At 35.9% G+C, this 19,823-nt stretch overlaps 1 protein-coding gene across 1 annotated transcript in view; it reads right to left on the reverse strand.

The window, feature by feature from the left end:
• LOC139125063 (F-box/LRR-repeat protein 20-like) overlaps positions 1-15,875 on the reverse strand; it is a 39,529-nt gene extending 23,654 nt beyond the window's left edge. The window contains exons 1-3 of the mRNA XM_070691175.1: positions 15,474-15,875; positions 14,972-15,036; positions 14,692-14,746 (exon numbers count right to left, since the gene is read on the reverse strand). Coding sequence (XP_070547276.1) covers positions 14,692-14,746; positions 14,972-15,036; positions 15,474-15,506 — 153 coding nt within the window. The 5' untranslated portion in view covers positions 15,507-15,875. The remainder of the gene's footprint in view (positions 1-14,691; positions 14,747-14,971; positions 15,037-15,473) is intronic.
• Positions 15,876-19,823: the final 3,948 nt, after the last annotated feature.

Below are 19,823 nucleotides of genomic sequence, written 5' to 3' on the forward strand. Positions count from 1 at the left end.
CTGTAATTTTTCCTACCAAAATTTTAGTGCAAGATTTTACAAATTTTCCTGAAATTTTTTTGATAATTTTTGACCAAACGGACATAACATTTCAGAGGCTAAACTTTTTATCAAAATTTTGAGAAAAATCTGAAAAAAATTTGACAGGTATACATTTTTGTGTGGGCAATGAAAATTGACTTTGGCGCTCAAAGGGTTACAGGTGTGGTTAGGTAAATGCACCACATACATATTAATTATTCACTGGGATTTAATATCACTATTTTTGCTGACAAGTGAAATCCTAACAATTAGATGAGGATGAAAATGTTCCAAACAATAGATTCTATTGTTTTATTGACAAATCTGTACATTTCCTCTTAAATATGGTTCAAACATCAAAATAATTAAATTTTTTCCTGCAGTAAACATCCTGTGGCAAAACAGGTGTGAACTTTCAAGGTAAGAACTACAGTACATTACGTATGTATGTGACACCATAAATTACAAAAAGATCTGAAATTCGCAAAATCAATTTAAGGTAGTTCCTTGAATTACATTATATATATATATATATATATATATATATATATATATATATATATATATATATAATATATATATATATATATATATATATATATATATATATACTATATACACTATATATATATATATATATATATATATATATATATATATATATATATATATATATATATATATATATATATATATATATATATATATATATATGCCAATTGTATCGGTATATTGTTATGTAAATTGGCAGTCCCTCTGTTTTACCAAGCTGTGAAAAACATTGTTATTCCTCATTTTTATGAAATCATCTCTTTGACAACAATACACATACATATCCAGGTCTTCATGATAATCATGTTCATAAAATGTGCTGGTAGAGTCCACCATTTGAAATATCTGAAACAATTATGTCAAACTAGATTACATCAGTATTAAATTAACTATAAAGTCACTCTTTTTGACCTTTTTTATGACATCAAGAAAACATGGAATACTTGCATTTCATTTAGTTTATGATGACAATACATAACTGCAAAAGTGTCAAAAATTACCCCTTACAGATGATTTTGTATGTGACCTCTAGACACATGGATTTTTCCTATTCTGACTTGCTTCCTTATGTCAAACAAACATTGTGACAATGTCAGGGAAAGCTTGTATCCTTTCAACTACCGGACTTGAGTTTGTCCCATTGTTTTAGACAGGAGAATGGGTCAATTTGAAGAGGATGTCATTGGATGAAAGAGTTCAATCAAGGGTAAGGTCAGTGGTTGATTTGAACTAAAATTTGACTCTTTAAGATTCTTTAAGACTTGCTGTTTTTTTCAAATGTAGTTCACTGGAAGGGCTTACATATCTACAGCAAATATCTGACCCTTAAACTTTTCCTTTGAACTCTGACCTTTGACCTTGTGATCATCATATGGTACTCCTGCCATCCATTGCAAACTATGGTTCACTGTACTATATTACACTGTACCGGTACATCATACACTTCTCACCCCATTCACAAACATGGTTTTGTCCAAGCCTATTGTTTTCAATGGAAATTGTAGACTTCTCCATAGGGAAATGGGGGTGAACAGGTTAAAGGAAATCACAGCACTGATCAAAATCACCATAGGCTATTTATTACTAAACTGGCTGCTGTCAGTATGATTTTTTTCTGATACATACCTGCTCTAACTGTTTCAGCTTGTGGCTAGTTCCCTAGACGCGTGATGTTTTTGACTTTCAATGTCACCATAGTATTAGGGTTACAAGATAGCACTGTAGTGCTATGTCTTAGCAGAATGAGTTCAGAAAGTGTTCTGAAATGATACTGCTTGTTAATAATTGCACAGTGACATCAATTTACTCACTATGAAATTTTCTGTCACAACTTGTTCAGTGAAGTTTGAAGAGCAGAGAATTTACGTCTTTCAATATCTACATAGACCCTGCCATTCTTGAAAGTCTTCTTGAACCATTGTATGCTGACTCTGCTGTGTAATTACATGACAAACAGCCTGTATTCCTAGGACTGATAAAGTTTTGCACAGGTAGGTCGTATTTTACACTTACGATTCTTGTTATTGCTGAGATTGGAGACAAAGGTATGTACGAGGTGTGCAACATGCAAGTACATGTAATTATCACATGGCAGGTACTATTTTTCCTGTACCAGCAACTTTTCAAAGTTACCTGCCTGTCACCTTGTCGTTTAAAAAAATTGCTGACGCTTGTTGATTATACTCACGATCAAAATTTTTCTGACGTTTAATTTGTCAGAGTCTGACAAAATTCATCCACTTAGCAAATTTTGAGTCCTCCTGTTTTAGTTTTGTCACCAATATGGGGGGGGGTCGTATCCGTATAGACCCCACCGCGGCCAGAAATTTCCATGCAGAGAGTGTGAAGCAGTTTGCACGGCAAGGCTTCACGCTGAGCCTCAGAAAGTCGTGCAATAAAATCAACATTTTCCTAAGGCTACATTAATCCTAACTACAAAAACACAAGAGTGAAACACTTGTATATTCCTAAGGAATTACATGAACGATTTTCAGAAACAACGAAACTTGAAGATGGCTTCCATAAGTGTGCAGCCAGGGTACTCCCGGGTGCTACGTTACATACTGTAGTTCGCGTTGTTAAGATTCAGTTGATTTTTCTTGTTTAAAAATAAGGTAGCTTTGTCTGACTTAAATTTCTAACCCTATGCTATCTTTGAAATTGCATATAACTTTGCAGAAGGTAAGTGTAATTGTTGGTTGAGGTCATCTGGCATTTGCTCAGTACACAAATGTGTAAGCGCCATGTTCCTTGCTCACGCAACCGACGACTACATGTAGAAATGATTGACAACTCGCCCACGGCGTATAGATATTATTCCAAAAGTAGTTCAGAAGTTAAAATGCGGCACTGTTGTGGGAAACTCCTGTTATTTTGCAAAAAATAATAAATTCTTAGTGTGTGCATGTGGTATGCTCAGTAAATACTTGTGACATAATGACCATGTCATTATTTGTCTACGACTTGTGGTGACACAGTCATTACGTCACTCGTGTTATTCTTCTCCAAATGAAGAAAAATATAAGGGAATAATATCTGATGATATATATGAATAATAATTAATTTGATGAGTGGCATTTATAAGGACCGTCGATACACTCAGCATTTTGATCAAAATGGCGACTACTTATTTTTGTATAGCTGATATCCCAGTGCTGTAATGACCTTTAGTGTTCTTGGTAGCTTGGTCACGGGTACAAATCTAATAGACTGATAGAGTGCAGAGTCTTGGAAGGTTATATTTGATCGGTGGATTGTCATTATTTAAAGCAACTTAAGGGGTCTCAAACTAAGGCTATATGTATTCAGTTGCTGATTGGCTGTTTGGAAATAATTCAATGAAACAAAAAGTTTCTTGCAACCAATTGGCTGAAAGCTTCTTAAATGCTACACTTTAGCCCTGATTAGACTGTACCTTAGCCTAGTTATGTACACCGTACAGCCAGCTGTAGAATGTAGTACGACATTTAAAGAATCAACTATTTTAGTAAGGTAGACAGGAATTGAGCACAAAAACATACAGCTTATTATATAAACAACATTATTATGACTCAACGCTTACAATTAGATTGATTGTCTTGCTGTACTCGCATACACAAAAAAACACAAGTCTAAAAAATTCGTATTTTTTTTTCTCGAATAAAACATTTTCTGACAATGTGAATGTGTGTGACACGTAAAATTTAGAGGATTTCTGAGATGCTGAAATGTTCAGAATTGAGTAATGACCCAAATTTAAATCTAAATTAGTATTTTCAGAATATTTGTCACCTGTAAAATACATTATCTTGTTCTACTCCCTTGAGTCAGGAAGAAAATGTCCAGTGTTAAGCTAGTCAACACAGCCTGTGTCAGCTTCGATGTTGTTGTTGACAAGAGAATTTTAGTCGGGACTGGAATTCATTTATCAACAATTACATTGTATGTTGCACATAAGGTATTGTGTTTGCAAAGCTTACTGTACATGTACATTTATACCTTAAGTAAATTAAACAGAGTCCATTCACTAAAAGTCACTTAAAATTCAAGGACTTTCGAGGAATTTTTTTCAGCAATTTTCACCTATAGGTGCATAACACCACTTTTCAGACAAGTACCGGTACAAATACTTAATATTTTCATTTATCATACTTGCTATGCCTGTATTGACGTTCTCCTATTGTTTAGACGGTACTGATATGAACCCATATTTTAACTAGTGAAAATACGAATTATATTTCACTGTAACCGAACTACTTACAGCGACGCGTACGCGTGACCTCGCTGTATGCATGACCTTCGTTGGTATATGTACATATAAAACAGCTGAGCGAATAAGACAAATGACAATCCGAAGCGTCATTACAATTATGGTCAAAATTCTGTTGTTTGCAGTGACTTCATGGGCATTGCACTTAGGCACAAGTACAATTGTACATAAAACATACAAACAAACGTATTGAAAATTTGTATCATTTGCCGAAACATGGAATTGTTCACGGCCGGCCGGCCCCGTGGCGGTGCAGTGTTTTCATGTCGTCTACGCTGCTGAAGATTACATGTAAGATATCCTTTGACAGTGCATCATGATAGAACCGCTTTACGACAAGTTTCCTGTTGATGAGCTTAAGTATCTGGGCGGTGAATTACATCGTTTACAGCCTAAAATGAGCTACAAAAATCCGACCACACTGAAAATACTCGCGACAGACAAGGTTCAAGGTGCACATAATATTTCCGATTTTCACCTGTCAGTGAGATTCACAGGTCATGATCGTGTCTGACGGCACCACTGCGGTGCGGGTTTCAGATACAATATAAGATCTAGGGAAAGTCAAACTTTCGCTTAGGTTGTTAAAGGAAGTTTAGTTCTATTAAGGCAAGCCAGGAACGAAAATATACGAGCAGACGACGGAAATACCTTTGAAATTTTTATTCGTACAGCAACAAAATCACAAACGAGTTACGACACTACAGCTTACAGTGTACTCACTTCATGTTTTCCCTAATCCGCTTACTAAGAAGGTATATTCGGCATATTTGACGTCTGAGGACATGTATAATTCTTCGAGATAAAGTGACTGGACAGGTACGGGTATATATCCACTGTGCATTTATAGATGTCGCAGAGCTGCTCGCTCCATGCACTCAGCTGTTCATACTCGATCGATTTCGAAATCGAACGCTGGCGTGGCGCGAGTATTTTGACGCACACGATTTTGTCGGCCTCATAACTTTTACGCAGGGATGAGGTTATGTATCAAAACACGAAAACACACCCATTTTACACACTCCAGTCTATGTTTTACATCCAACGTCATTTTAAACTAAAAATACATCTTCTTCAAATTGTGAAAACCTGTGTCGACATCGTAATATTGAAATTGTTCGCTTTAAAAGTGCGCCATAAACCCTGCTTTGAAGTGGAATGGCCCGATAGCGGAATAATATATCAAGAAGTGATATGGTTGTCATCACCCCTTAGCAACCAACTTTTTATAAGTACAGCCTGGACGAAGCAAGGTCGATTTCAAGTTGATTTCGTATCTAATTTCGGAGCGTCTGTAGGAAAGCAGTCATAACCAAAGCATGCATGTATGATAAAGGGGTTATTACACGAAGTTAGGGCGATACCGCGTCGTATTCTCGTGATGTGTCCGTATTTTGATTCGTTGCTGTGCAACTCGTCAAAATACGGACACATCACTAGAATACGACGCGGTATCGCCCAAACTTCGTGTAATAACCCCTAAATATATCATTTTACATATCATATTCAAGATATCACAACTGATCATTTTGACATTTTTAGAAATCGCGAGTGGATTATCAATTTTCAGGGACTTTCTAGGATGCTTTAAAACTGGAAGACTTTCCAGTAGCAAACAGGCCCTGCTTAAGCTTCAACAATTTTTGGGGAGAATATATGGAAATCTTTTGTTGAACAAAAAATATTAGCTACATTGTATGGCTCCTTCGAAGACAGACCTTTACAGGAATTTCAATCAAGCTCTCCAGATCAAGGCCAAGCTCAATTACTGGGGGGATTTCAATGAGTTTCCGCATGACTTGACTGATTGACTTTTTTGAAGAAAGAGTCAAAATAGCAACACACTTGTCAGCTCCAATGCCTGAAGGCCTTTTGGGTAAGTTAAATTTGTGAGGTCATCAAAATTGTGATAATCTTTGTATTGTATCAAGAAATGAGAATAAAAACATATAATTAGAGCACTACAAGTCTTTTGCTTAAAGGTCAACTTGGAATAAAGAAGCTTATATGTACGGTTGTACCTGACATTTACTGATATTTGAAATTCAAAATGGCAGCCATACCTGTGATAACTCTATTGGGGTATTAAAATAAAATTTTTGATTTTTGAAAAACTAAGATAATAATGATAGGTATTTTGTTTCTTTAGTACTAAACTTTGCATGGTGACCCCTCATTTTTATTCTCGATTTAGTGAGAGAATGGTTGACAGTTTCATTGAAGAAAGTTTGGATAAAAGCTGCAGTCTCACTTTTTTGAGTTGCTATATATGTTTGTTTGTTATTTGTCAAATGTTTACTCCACTCATCAGTGACATGGGAAGACATGTCAATACTGACATACCCTACCGGTATGTCGCATACATGCTTAATTATTTAAAGGGATAGTGGCCCTAACTTTTGCTGACCTTTTGACTAATTTTGTTTTCAATGTAGACCAGTTCCCATTTCAACTCTTCTAAAAACCATGTTGAGAATAAGATGCACAATATTGAAGCTTATAGACTCATTCTGCACATGTCCAACATTGTTATTGTTGACAAGTGAATTTTAGTCCCCGACTGGAATCCAAATGTAAACAATAACAGTGCACTTTTAATTACACAGGTGAAGACACTGTATTGACAAGCTAAATTGTGGGTGTTTTACATGTTTAACATGCTTCAGGGAGTAGAACAAGGTCTTGCTACTGACATGCAAAAAAATAATCCAAAGTTACAGCTACTGTCACTACTGTCACAGTGAGAGTCCTCAATCCCTTGTTCTCAATTTCCAATGATTGCTTCTTCAACTATGTACACTCTCCTAAAGCAAGTTGTGTTCATTTAATTTATTTGTTTCAACCTGATAAAATCCTGTACCTGTAAGGTACTGTTACAAGAAAGCAAGTCACATATCTGGTACAGATATTTGGATCCTCAAATTTTTTTCAATGCTTTGCCGTATCACTGATTTTGAAGCTTTTTGCAGTAAATGACATTATCACTGTCCTCTTTTTGTGAACATTGAAAATTTAAACTTTGTCCATTGGTTTGAACTTCAAATCTCATAAAATTTTAGGTAAATTGTTCCTTTAGTACGAAACTTTGTCTGGTAACCTGTGAACTTTATTCTTCATTTTATTAAAGAGCATTGTTTCAAGGGAGAATACACTGCGTGGGCAGATAATCTAACTCTACAAACTATTACAATCAGCTTTCTGATCTACAACCTGTAACTTAATTTTTTCCCAACAGAGTTAACACAAGGATGGCGGCCATTTTGAACTTCCAAGGCTCAGTAAAACATTAGGTAGTTCATTTCTCCGATACTAAATTTTGTTCAGTGACCTGTTATTTTTATTTTTGATTCAAAAGGGAATAATTTAAAGTTTCTGTACAGAAAGTTTAAGCAAAAGTTCAAAACATACACTGCCTTATAAAGCCTTTGAGTGCCAAAGTCAATTTTTGTCGCTTTTATAAACACTGTATACCCTAGTCAATTTTTTCAGATTTTTTCCAAAATTTTGATTAAAAGTGTAGCCAATGAAATGTGATGTCCATTTCATTATAAATTGTTAAAAAATAACACAAAAATTCATAAAAATTAGCAAAAACATTGCACTAAAATTTTGGCGGGAAAAAATGCAGCACTCAAAGGGTTAAGTTTCTTAGAGGGAAGTTTGACACACTTTTCTGCTTTGAGGTGCAAACTACTATAACTTGGCATTGTAATGCACTTGCAGATTCTGTAACTGTGCTTCTTACATGTGGCATATATCGAACGTCACACACTCCATAGGATTAAATAGTAACTTGTTGATAACATCGTTGGCTGCATAGTCATCATTTGACTGAAAGTGAACCGGAACTATTTTAAACTTGACAACTTCGGGATTTACAGGTGTTAAAATTACCCGTTTTACATGGGACATCCAGTTTTTAGAAAATTATGCATGAAAAATTAAAACCTGCAGAACAGTGATCTATCAATGCACCATCCGGCCATGAAAACCATTCTATTTTATAACCGATTTTCATCTAACATGGACATACATGGACATAAAGCATATGATTGTCATTTGCAAATAAAACCAAACATTCAGAATGAAAACTATGAATGAGAGCCATGTAATAAAAACTTCACAGGCCAAACAAGGAGACCATTTACCCTCCTGACATTGGGCAAACAGTCACCAATCCTCAGACACAGAGTCCCTTGTTTGGGCTATCATACACAATGGCACATTCGTTGAACCAATAAATTGTACAATAACTGAACTATTAAACAGTGAATGAGTGCACACGGTTGAAATAACCAACTTCCTAGTATTTGTGTAAAAAAAGATCGATAAAAATTCCAGCCCTCCATAAACTTTTCAGAATTCTCAAAGGGAACCATGGCAAAACTGAAACAAATATGTCTGCGACTTCTGTAGTACGCAATTTTTATGTGCATTCATAGTTGTAAAACTTGCAAATAATGTGCAACCAACAAATACTCCTTTTATAGTGACTCACTAAAACAGATCTGCAAACTCAATTTCATGTGCACATTTTGCATTTAATAAATAAATAAATAAATAAAGTTCATTTTTTTCCAAAACTGAGCATCAGATACAAAACTTAGACAGGATGTTCCTTTGTGTAATCAACTTGTAAAACTGGAGAATTGTGTCCATAATGATCATTTTTCGCAGATCAATGCAATCTTAGGGGGTCCAGTTTCACAAAGCCACCGATGGGCCCCCTAAGAAAACCTTTATTGTTTCAAAAGGAAGATCAGGGCACAGTGATCTTTATTGTGGACAGTGCCAACCTACAACCTGAACAATATTAATGCAAATATCTGTTGTGTTCTGTTATAGATGAATGTATAGCTTCATTTTTAAAATTCGTGAATAACTCTTGTAAGGGGCATAAAGGTATGCCCAGTATTTTCTCCAAACCGATTGTGCACATTGCCCCTATCTAATTAAAATCCCAAAAAAATCACAGAGATTGCCTCCTGATTACAAAATTTTGTTTGAACATGTGTGAATAAACTGTGAGTGATCAGCGTACGCTGGTAATACATTCAACATTTTCTTATAAAGAACAAGCGACCTAGCGGCCGATATAGCTCCGCTGTGTTTATGTAGAGAATAACTATTTTTGACACATGTTGATGAAGAAGGTGGAAATCTTTGATAGCTCAATGCAGTGGCCAGAAAACTGACATCATCTGCGATAATTGCTATTCCACACTACAGAACAGACATTATCTTCTCCTACTTCTCGACAAAGTACGAAGAAATACACAGTCGTATCCTTGTCTACAATGGTGGAGGGACTGTGGTACACTTATGCTATGTTATCACTGACAGGAATTACAGCCTAAAACTAACATTCATTTGACACACGACACACAGAGACTGTGTTGACTAATTGAAGACTGGGCCTTCAACAGAAATTGTTGGAGAAGAACAAGAGTGACTCTGCAAGCAGAATAAAAACAGCAGATAATTACTAAAGAAAAAGTTACAGCTCCTGGAGCTGAAAATACGCCTTTCATAATAAGAGAAGAAAGCACCTCAGAGACAGATATTTGGACTCTTAGAGTTTTACACTTCTACCACTTGTAGGAGCTCATTTTAAAGCTCTTGGAGTCAGAAAAGTTTTCACCTACATGTATTTAGTTTTTCAGAAGTCAAAAATTTTATTTTCTCTGTAGAGTTAACACAGGGATGGCAGCCATTTTGAATTTCAAAAATTGGGAGATCTTAGGTCCTAAATTTTGCATGGTGACCCCTGGTTTGGTGAGAATAGGTGAAAGTTTCATTGAGGACAATTTGAGCAAACGCTTAAGTCTTTCACTTTCGAGGCGCACACTACCTTAAAAGCCCCTTTGTTGTACTTGGTTGATAGTTTCAAATGGTCTTATTGTCTCTCTCTAATTTCGGTTCTGGTTCTGTGTTTGCTGATATCAACTTACATGGTACACATTTCTTTGTAAAGATGAGTGATGATAAATTTCGCCAGATCTTGTACAGCAGTTGTGGTGGTAACAATTACAACATTCACCCTCCGTATATTTATCTACATGGGTTCCAAATAAGGGAATTTTTAGAGGTGATTTTTGAGCAATATTCATATGTTAATAATTCACAACAAAAGAATATGCAAATTTTTCATTGTTATGTAGATTGGTCCCCTTTGTGGGTCCTAGGAATTGAGAACACTGGAACCACACAAATATTCACCGATTTGGGATAAATACAGCAACCTCAGGACTACTTAATGCAAAATTACTGGCCCATGTATATTTTCAATTGATAATGATTCTTGTTTGGTTAATTTGCATACTCAAGCAACTCTTATTAATACAAACAATTCTGATTAATAAACTAAGCATAAACCAATATCATTATTGAAGAGATTAAAGGTAGAGAGGGGGGGTCAAGTTTGTTCTAGTCTGTGAGAGGATTATGGAGGTGTCATAGCCATTTGTTTGTCATTGAAATTGTAATCTTCGTAAGTAAATTTCTCGGCAAGACAATATGATATCTGACACAGGCTTTTAAGCAAAGGATGCTCAGGTCTATCCCGCGACACCAGTCTTTTCACCTCTATTTATAAATAGCATACTCCATGTATCCTTTAGCAAATGACAATTATGAAAGTGTGTAAAAAGGTTACAGGGACATTTTTCAACACATCATAATTAATGTTAAGAATTCCCCACTGATAAAATTTTGCTGAGTCACTCATAACTCCTCTATGGTTGAATGCACCCCTAGGGTAGGTTTTCACACAATCCAATTTTTACAACACTGTTCTCGTTAGCTCTTTGCATGGGCTCACTTTGAAGCCAATAGAGTCTGTAGTGTTTTCATCATTTTTTTTTTGGGGGGGGGTTGAAAATAGAACATTAAGTTCAGAGTTGCAGCCAGGACGCGCCCTTGCGACAATGTCCGCAAAACGGAAACCCGTTGTCCCGCATTCTCGCCCACTGTGGGTCACCTCGGGCGCGCTCTTTGTCGACTGTGGTTCAATGGTTGTCATCTGCAAATAATATATGTTACTGACGATAGCCTTTGTTTTACATGATTATTTTAAGGCTTATATTTACGTATTTTCAAAGTTGTGATTAAAAGTAACTAAAATGCGGCACTTGGTTGTAGTCTCTGATTGGGGTAGATGCGGTATACTGTTATGACTGCCTGAAATTAAAGCATTGCGACGCGGTCCCGCTAGCTTGAATTTGTTTTGTGAAACGAATTTATGATAAAATGATATAAAATCAGATTGACAACTGACACATCTTGTCGCCAAAATGTGCAAAATGTCCCCAAAAAATAAACGGTAGTGGGACACAGTGGCCCCTGGTCTAAAATTCCTGGCTGCAACACTTAAGTTGTTTCCCTATTCTGTTAACACATGTATAGCAGCCATTTTATATTTTGAGCACCTATAAATAAATTTAAAGAAAGCTGTTTTTCTATTTAAATCCCTAACTTTCAATGGTGACCCCCATCCCCACCCCACCTGTCATTCTTGATCATGAAAGAGAATGGTTGAGAATTTTTTTACGGGAAAGTTCAGGAGAAATCCTAACACTTTCGTCTTTAAGACGTGTACTAACCTAGAGGGAGGGGGTGGTCAGAACTGCACCAGTGCAACTTTCTCACAAGTTGTTTACAAACAGATGTATTTCATGCACAATATCTGGATGCAAAAATGTCGACATAGCTGCAACATTTAAATATAATGATGGACATTATGAAAATCATATTTTAACTTTCATCATTTGTCAATATAGCTCAGATACAGTGTTTACTTTGGTTGTATGGGTCTCATATGACCTTTGAGTGTAGTTCCAATAAGCCCCTCCCTTTAAAAACAACGCTATATAGTGCCATTACCATGGAAACTTGGTATGGAGTTTTTTCACACTTTCATTTTGATAAAGGGACTGTGGTTGTATTTTCTGAAGATATTTTTGCTCAATTTCACAAATATGTTTTCTAATTGGTCTGTTGAAATGCGAAGTACTCGGCTTACAAACACATTGGATACAGTATGCCATGTTATTTTTGACTGATGAATTTTATGTCTAGACTAAAATTGAGACGTCAATATTAATATTGTACATTGACACATAAAAAGACTGTGAATCCCTGCCATTGGGATTTTAAGAGGTTGGCCACATCTCTGATTTTGGAGCAATCTATTCATACATTAACCATACAAAAGACTAACTTTAACAGAACAAAAAAAAATAGGTAGATTATGTATTGTTATGTAAATTGCCACCCCTATGTCTTTCTCAGCCGTGGAGAACAACAATAAGGAAAAATACTTTACCAAAATTTACAGATAAACCAGAGAGTTACACAGTGTTTAATCTAGACAGGGAGATGGGGATTCCCCCTCTGTTGACATGGTTGCACCCCCTAGTAATTTATCAAGGGGGGACTAGCCCCCCATGAAATGATGCCAATCACATCTAAGGGATACAAGTAGAACACATGAACTGGTGAAATCGCCAATAAATGTTCTGGTACAGGGGGGGGAAATCCCCCATGTTCATGCCATCCTGGATGAAACACTGGTTACATATCCTGGAACTTTCAGTTGCAAATGCTTATTCTCCATCAGATAGACTTCATCTCCTATACTCTGTTAAAGAACAAATAGCTGTATCTATCTTCTGGTGTTTTTTCCCTATTTGTGTTTTAATTGTCAACTACAGTTTTTTTACTTCCAATACGAGTTCAGGTCCACAGCATACAGCTTGCCAACTCAACTTATCCATGTGTACACTGCACAATTATTTTTGTTGACAAAAAAATTCTGGTCCGGAGCAGAATTCAAACGGTGCATTTTACATGCAAAGATGATGTATACACAAGCTATAGTCTTTCAACATGCTTTGGGGAGTAGAACAAGAACTTGCGATTGACAAAAAAAATAAAAATAGTGAAAAATCACCAAAAGTTAGAGTTACGTGCCCTTTAAGTTCACAAATAGGTCATAATACTTAAAATAAATTGTGTAAATTTCTTGACTTCTTGACCTGCATTTTTGAGACACAAAGACCAGGAAGACTGAAGATTTGTGGACACAAGAAATTATTTGAATTGTTAGTAGCCTATGGAGTCCACCCATACCATAACTTTCACTATAAATTATTCAGAGCCCCCTAAGAAAATCACTTTTAGTTCACAACCAAGGGTGTGTCCACTAATTTTCAGTTGTCCCCACTGGCCAGCTCTGTGAGAATAAGGGTCAGTGCCCTTACTACGGCTGAAATATTAACCCTTTGAGTGCTGTAATTTTTCCCACCAAAATTATAGTGTGCAACAGTTTACCAATTTTGTGAATTTTTCTGTAATTATTTGGACAAATTTGGACCAAATGAACATCACATTTTATTGGCTTCAGATTTTTACCAAAATTTTAGCGAAAATTGAAAAAAAATTGAATGGTGTATATTTTGATATAGGCGAAAAAAATTGACTTTGGCGCTCAAAGGGTTAACATTTCAAAATTTTGTGATGTATATATATATTGTTATCTTGTTGCTTACTTTTAAAGATCTTATTGATCAGTATTCAGTGTTGATTATAAATCACAGAATACTAATAACAATAACAATAACTTCCTGCCAACTTTGAACAAATTTGAAAGAATTTTGGGCCCTGGAATATGTATGATTTTTAATCATTTTGGTTGAAATAATGATAGTCCTTATACAGATTCTGGGGCTCACAAATTACTAATTAATCTTGTAAATATGCATGAGTTTACGACAATCTAAGTATTATCAACGCGGCATTTGGTATTCACAAAAATTTACCAACTTGCAAATGAACATTTATGTGAACCATTCATTATAAATATTTACAATGAATGAAACCAGTATGAAACACATATTTTTGGAACAAACGTAAAGTAAAAGATAATAAAAAAACCTGTTGACTGTGAGTGACTTTGAATGGAAAAGTAATCGCACTGAAAATACTGGTGTGCCTTTCTTACTGACAAAGTGAACAAGATACAGTTGCTTACTTGTTACAAAAATTGAATTTTGAAAATGCATGTTTTTTAAAAATGCCTTATACTGAAAGCTTCTAAAAATTCCTGTTGCACTGTCCCAAGACATCAATGCTAAGGGGTATGCCCAACCTTGAATACAATGGGTCGACCTTGACCATGTGAAATAAACATCCTGCACATGCTTCTGTGGGAGTATTTCACTATTTTCTTAATTAAATTAATCCACATTGCAATATAATTAAAACAATATATGTCCTTTCAACTTGGTTATCACTATACCACAGCCAGCCATCACCATGACAACTGCCACGGGCATCACTTTCCTGTCGCTATGGAAACTAAGAAACCTTACCTTGGACACCTGGGCACATCTGCAGAGGCTGACCACATCCAAGTAAGAAAATATCCTGCAGCGGTGATGTAAGAAACGAAACAATGAGATAAAATAGTTCGCGGTGTTGAGAGATATTGAAGTCACGACACGGCTCAGAGAAATAATGACTGCTGTTTAGAAAATAAGGTTGCATCTTGAACAGCTGACCCGGTCATCGGCGGCCGACAGTTCGTGAACTTTTCAATTTCAGATACGGTAACCGATATTACGGGGTAATTAGCCAGCGGACTTGACTTACCGTAGGGTTAGCTCTTTCGGTAGTTTCTTGTTGATGAGGGCATCGTCGTCGCTAAAACTCAGAATCTGGAAAGAAAAATGGAGGGAAAGCGGCGGCGTTAGCGTCCGGCGGCTGTCCGGACACATCCCAAACAATAGAACAATGCCCCTCACAGCTGAAAACTCACTGTGTAAATTAAAGAGCGCAAACAAACACTGGGACACAGTGCTGTAAAGGCCGATGGAGACATTTAAAATCCTTGCCCTCGGCAATACATGGGGAACCTTTAATTTTTCGGAATCTAGGGCTATCGGAAAACCTATTTGGGTCCACAAACACCAAGCTAGTACACGGTAGATGAATATATTGTATTTCAATCTCTCTCAGTGTGGCCCCACAATCCCCGTACTTCGAGAGACGATGTTATTGTGTTGCGACACACACACCGCAAGAAAAGTGACGATTTTTCATCTTTGGGAAGCATAAGAAACCCAAATGACCAGGACAAAATGATGGTACATACCTCACTTTTGCTACGGGCGCTACCGTTCATCATCTTGACGGCTAGATCCGTACAAAAATGTTTCTAAAATGCCCGACATGGGAAATTTCACAATGAAAATAAAAACATGGAGGCGATGCAGTTCACCGGTGTGTGTAAGAAGGCCGCTGATTGGTTAATCCCTAATTGCCCCGTGAAAGACGTTTTATCACGTCTCGCCAGACACGTACACGAGCAATAACATCAATTATAGGGAGCACTTTATATCACCGCTCGCTTAAATTTCCCAAATTCACATAGCTTTTATCGTTTTCGACAAGAGGTACCCTCTGGTAGTAATATGCTTCTAGATTAAGCCAATGATAGACCACCTCTTATGTTCCGTACATTTCAATGGTCATCTGACATCATACAGGGCAACCTAATGTTTAGTTGTGACGTCACTATTTTGGGAAATCCTTGAGCGCCATGCGCCCTGCACCACTATCACATAGGTTGCTGCCAGGCCGCAGTGGTATCCTGTCAAACTTTGCAAAATTTAATGCAGTATATACATTCACACCATCTTCTATGATACAGTTGATCGGACAGTCGGGTCTCTCTTAGCGCCCCCATAGGCGCATCTTTCTATTTTGACGACTGCAAAGTTTATTTACATTCAGTTCAGCGTGTTTGTTTCGAGTTTGCCGTTGATGGCGCCCCGTGCAATGCCGTTGAAACAAGGAAATGTTTACTAGCAACAACCCGCACTGATAATAAAAAATAGCTGGAATTGACGTTGACGACAATGTAACGATAGACATTCGTTTACTTTATAACTTCCAAAGAAAAATTGTTCTTAATTTTAGGTCCTCTTTAAATCAAATACGATGCAAATTAAATGTTTATGATCATATTATGTACGAATACTCAGGCTGCGTTCACAAATAAGGGTTGGGGGGCATGAGGATTTCAAGGGGAACGAAAATTTTGAGGGTAGTAGAGGGGGACTTGAAAGTTTTGTTCTATTGGTTCCCTCTTATTTTTGACATGTTCAGATTCAATAGTTTGGTAGGTAATTCAATGAAAAAATGAATACATCTTTATGTCATCCTATGGTTCTAATGTCACTATAGTTACAATTAAACAAAATCTAGAACCACTTTGTCGCATTTCAAGACTTTTATTTCAAAATAAAAATCTATTAATGTATGAATACTATTCAATGTTTATAAGAAACACAAAAAAGTAGACTTTTTAATAGGGCAGAAGCTGCAACTGTTGAAGTTGATAATTAAAGCTTTTCAAATATTCCTATACAATGGTATACAGTTTCTTGCTCTCTCCCCACAGCATACTGAAACACACAATATTCACTTTGTCAACAAAGCCTGTGTATGTAAAAACTTTTTGGTGATAATTGAACTTATTATAAAGTCGACACTGAAAACCATTTCATTGTTAATGACACACATGCACAGTACACATACACTCTGCAGGCAGTGTTGGCAAGCTGAATTCTGGACAGCTCAACATGCTATTGGGAGTTGGGGAAGAACGCATTTATATAAACTGAACAAAAATACTGTCAAAATAAGCAAAGTTAATACAGCTAACTGCCTAATGGCAGTGTCACTGTCACTGCATACCAGCAGTGATAGAGACATGCAGCTCTGACTTTGATGTAAATGAAGAAGAGTTTGAATGATATGATGCTCATGACAGTGAAACACTCTTGTACACAAGCATGGTCCGTGAGAGACCTTGACACAAGATCAGGCCGGAAAGTAATACATGGTAGACCAGGAGATTTGACAGTCATCTGTAAACAATGGCCAAAAGGGGCAATAGGTGTACATGTATCAATGTTCACAAAATATGTTGACTATGGTACACAAAAAGAGTGCATCTCACTGTGTGTAATGGCACAGTTTACTTCTATTCCTATATGGCTACCTGTATTTGTCATTTTACAATGAATTCATTGTCAATAGAGAGCAACAAAGAAGTGAATGATCAGCAGGCATGTACCAGTAAAACTTGATTTTTCAAATATTGAATTGTGTATCAACATCATCTTTTTCTTGTTAATTTTTGTTTAAATTATGTTGAAATGCTTTAAACTTATTCACACAGCCTGCGTATTCATATACAGCAGTCCAATGGTATATTGACACTTTGATGTGTATGAAATGCGACTTGTATAACACATGTGTAGATTATTGTGATTGGGCTGAATAGTTATTATTTCAACATAATAATTGTAAAACAAGATATTGGAGTTAAATAAAAGAGCAAAAATACTGAAAAGTATCAAAATTTTATGTTTGTAATATTGTTTGCTCAAGGATGTATGATCAGAAAAATTGTAGCTATTGTTATACTTTTGCATTAGGGATTTTTGAGTTTTGGTATATTAGAATAATCAAATATTAAGGTTTGGTGCGCCTTTTATTTCTCACCAATAGATTTCAATTAAAATTTCTGGAAGGACCAAGAACCCCACATAGATTAATATTGTCAACAAAAATTAGGGTGTCACCATGAAAATTTTTGAGATATCTAATCATTAAAATTTATGATTTTCATAATGCATAGGAAAACAATGGACTGAATAATTAAGAAATAAACATGGCAGAATTTAGTATTTCCCGCCAATAGATTTTGATGAAACTTCCTCAATCGAGGGATAAGTGACCAAAAAGTATATCAATAGAAAAAAAAAAGTGGGGGTCACCACCTTAGTTCTTTAGATATAGCCAAAAGTTCTAAAACCGGAGACTTTGATGTTGAAGTGCGCCCCTGGAGGCAAAGATGAGAAATGATGTTTCATAATTTATGGCAATATTTCCATGATATACTCGTAAATTGTGAAATTCTTGACAACTCACAACGATAAAATATGTGACATAACAAGTAATTGCATCAATAATGCCTTTAAATCATGTTTACTTCAGCTTTTGAATGTTACTCTACCGTGACAATCATGCATACAATGTTTTTTTTTGTATCAGTGCTGTGAGATTGCTGTAAAATTATTTGGACTGAAAAATGATGAGATGTAGGTATCACTTTGCTTTAATATGTTGAATGGAAACATAATTAAATACAATAGGGCATTAGTGAGGGTGTTTTCCTATCTTGAACTCAAAAACTCCTAGACAACATTGTAAGACTGATATACCATCAGTGTATTGGTGAATTAATGGAATTTTATTCATTTTGAAAACTAAACTACTAGACAAGTCTATAATGTGTAAGAAAAAGCTCTCTTTATTCAAAATACACTATTATCATATTAGGTACCACTGAAGTGATCAAACAATGAATCAATTTTTTTTTTTTTGGCTGGGCCATGGCTACTGACTGTGGCTAGCACGTGACGTCGTAGTTGTATTCACGGTACATGTTTACATTTTTTCAAATGGATTAGAATTAGATGATGTTTCTTGAATACACGAAACAGGTCAGCCAGAAGGCATATAAAACTTCCTAAATTCACTTACATTATTTTGGAATCAATATTATTCGTGGAATTTTAGATTTGGCATCAAATTTGTTCATGTTTATACATAACACACTTACGCTACGTAAATCTCAAACTGTAATATACGGATGTTGTGCTGCTATGCTACTGACAAGAAACAAAGTACCTGTACGCCATTGAATTCGTAACAAAAAGAAACATGAACGGGATAAAGTTCATCATGTACCTTGTTCAATTTTTTCCAATTTTTTTTTTAAGAGCTTGACTTCGCCTTATTATTGATTTTCTGGAAACAAATTTCCCTGCTGTCGACGCGTTGCAGACATGGACTGTTGCATAACGCTGCCATCTTGACTGACCTCTATAGTGCGCAGAATACGTTGCGCACTATAAAGGGCGCGCCAAACCTTAACAGAAAAAGATGGGGTCCATGCTTGATTTTGTACAAATGTGCTATGATAAGTCACTGTTTGGTGTGATCGAAATCACTTAAAATCAATCTATAAAACTATTCAAGTTCAAACAGTGAATGAAATCTATATTCTCATCGTAAAATAACACAAAAGTAAAAATTTAAATGGTAAAGATTCTAATTTAAATGAAAAAAAAATTGTGAATAAATGACATTTTTTATTCTCAACCAAACGACACGATTTCACACCGTTTCAGAGATTAAGTTTTATTTGAAGGAATATCTCAACCTTCCAATATTGTCAATTTTGGATAACTCTTAGAAGTAGCATCTAGGTCATATTTGTCTTGTACTTTTTAACTTTTAAAATTTTTTCTTCAGTAGGTCACTGTGCTCAGTCTTTCACTATTTGGCAAATTGTGGCCAGGAATTCACAATTTGCATACTCTCTCATGATCATCATTTTTGGTGCTCTTCTGCGGGTTCCATTGGC

Source organism: Ptychodera flava (genome assembly GCF_041260155.1).
Source record: "Ptychodera flava strain L36383 chromosome 23 unlocalized genomic scaffold, AS_Pfla_20210202 Scaffold_24__1_contigs__length_23054250_pilon, whole genome shotgun sequence".
NCBI lineage: Eukaryota > Metazoa > Hemichordata > Enteropneusta > Ptychoderidae > Ptychodera > Ptychodera flava.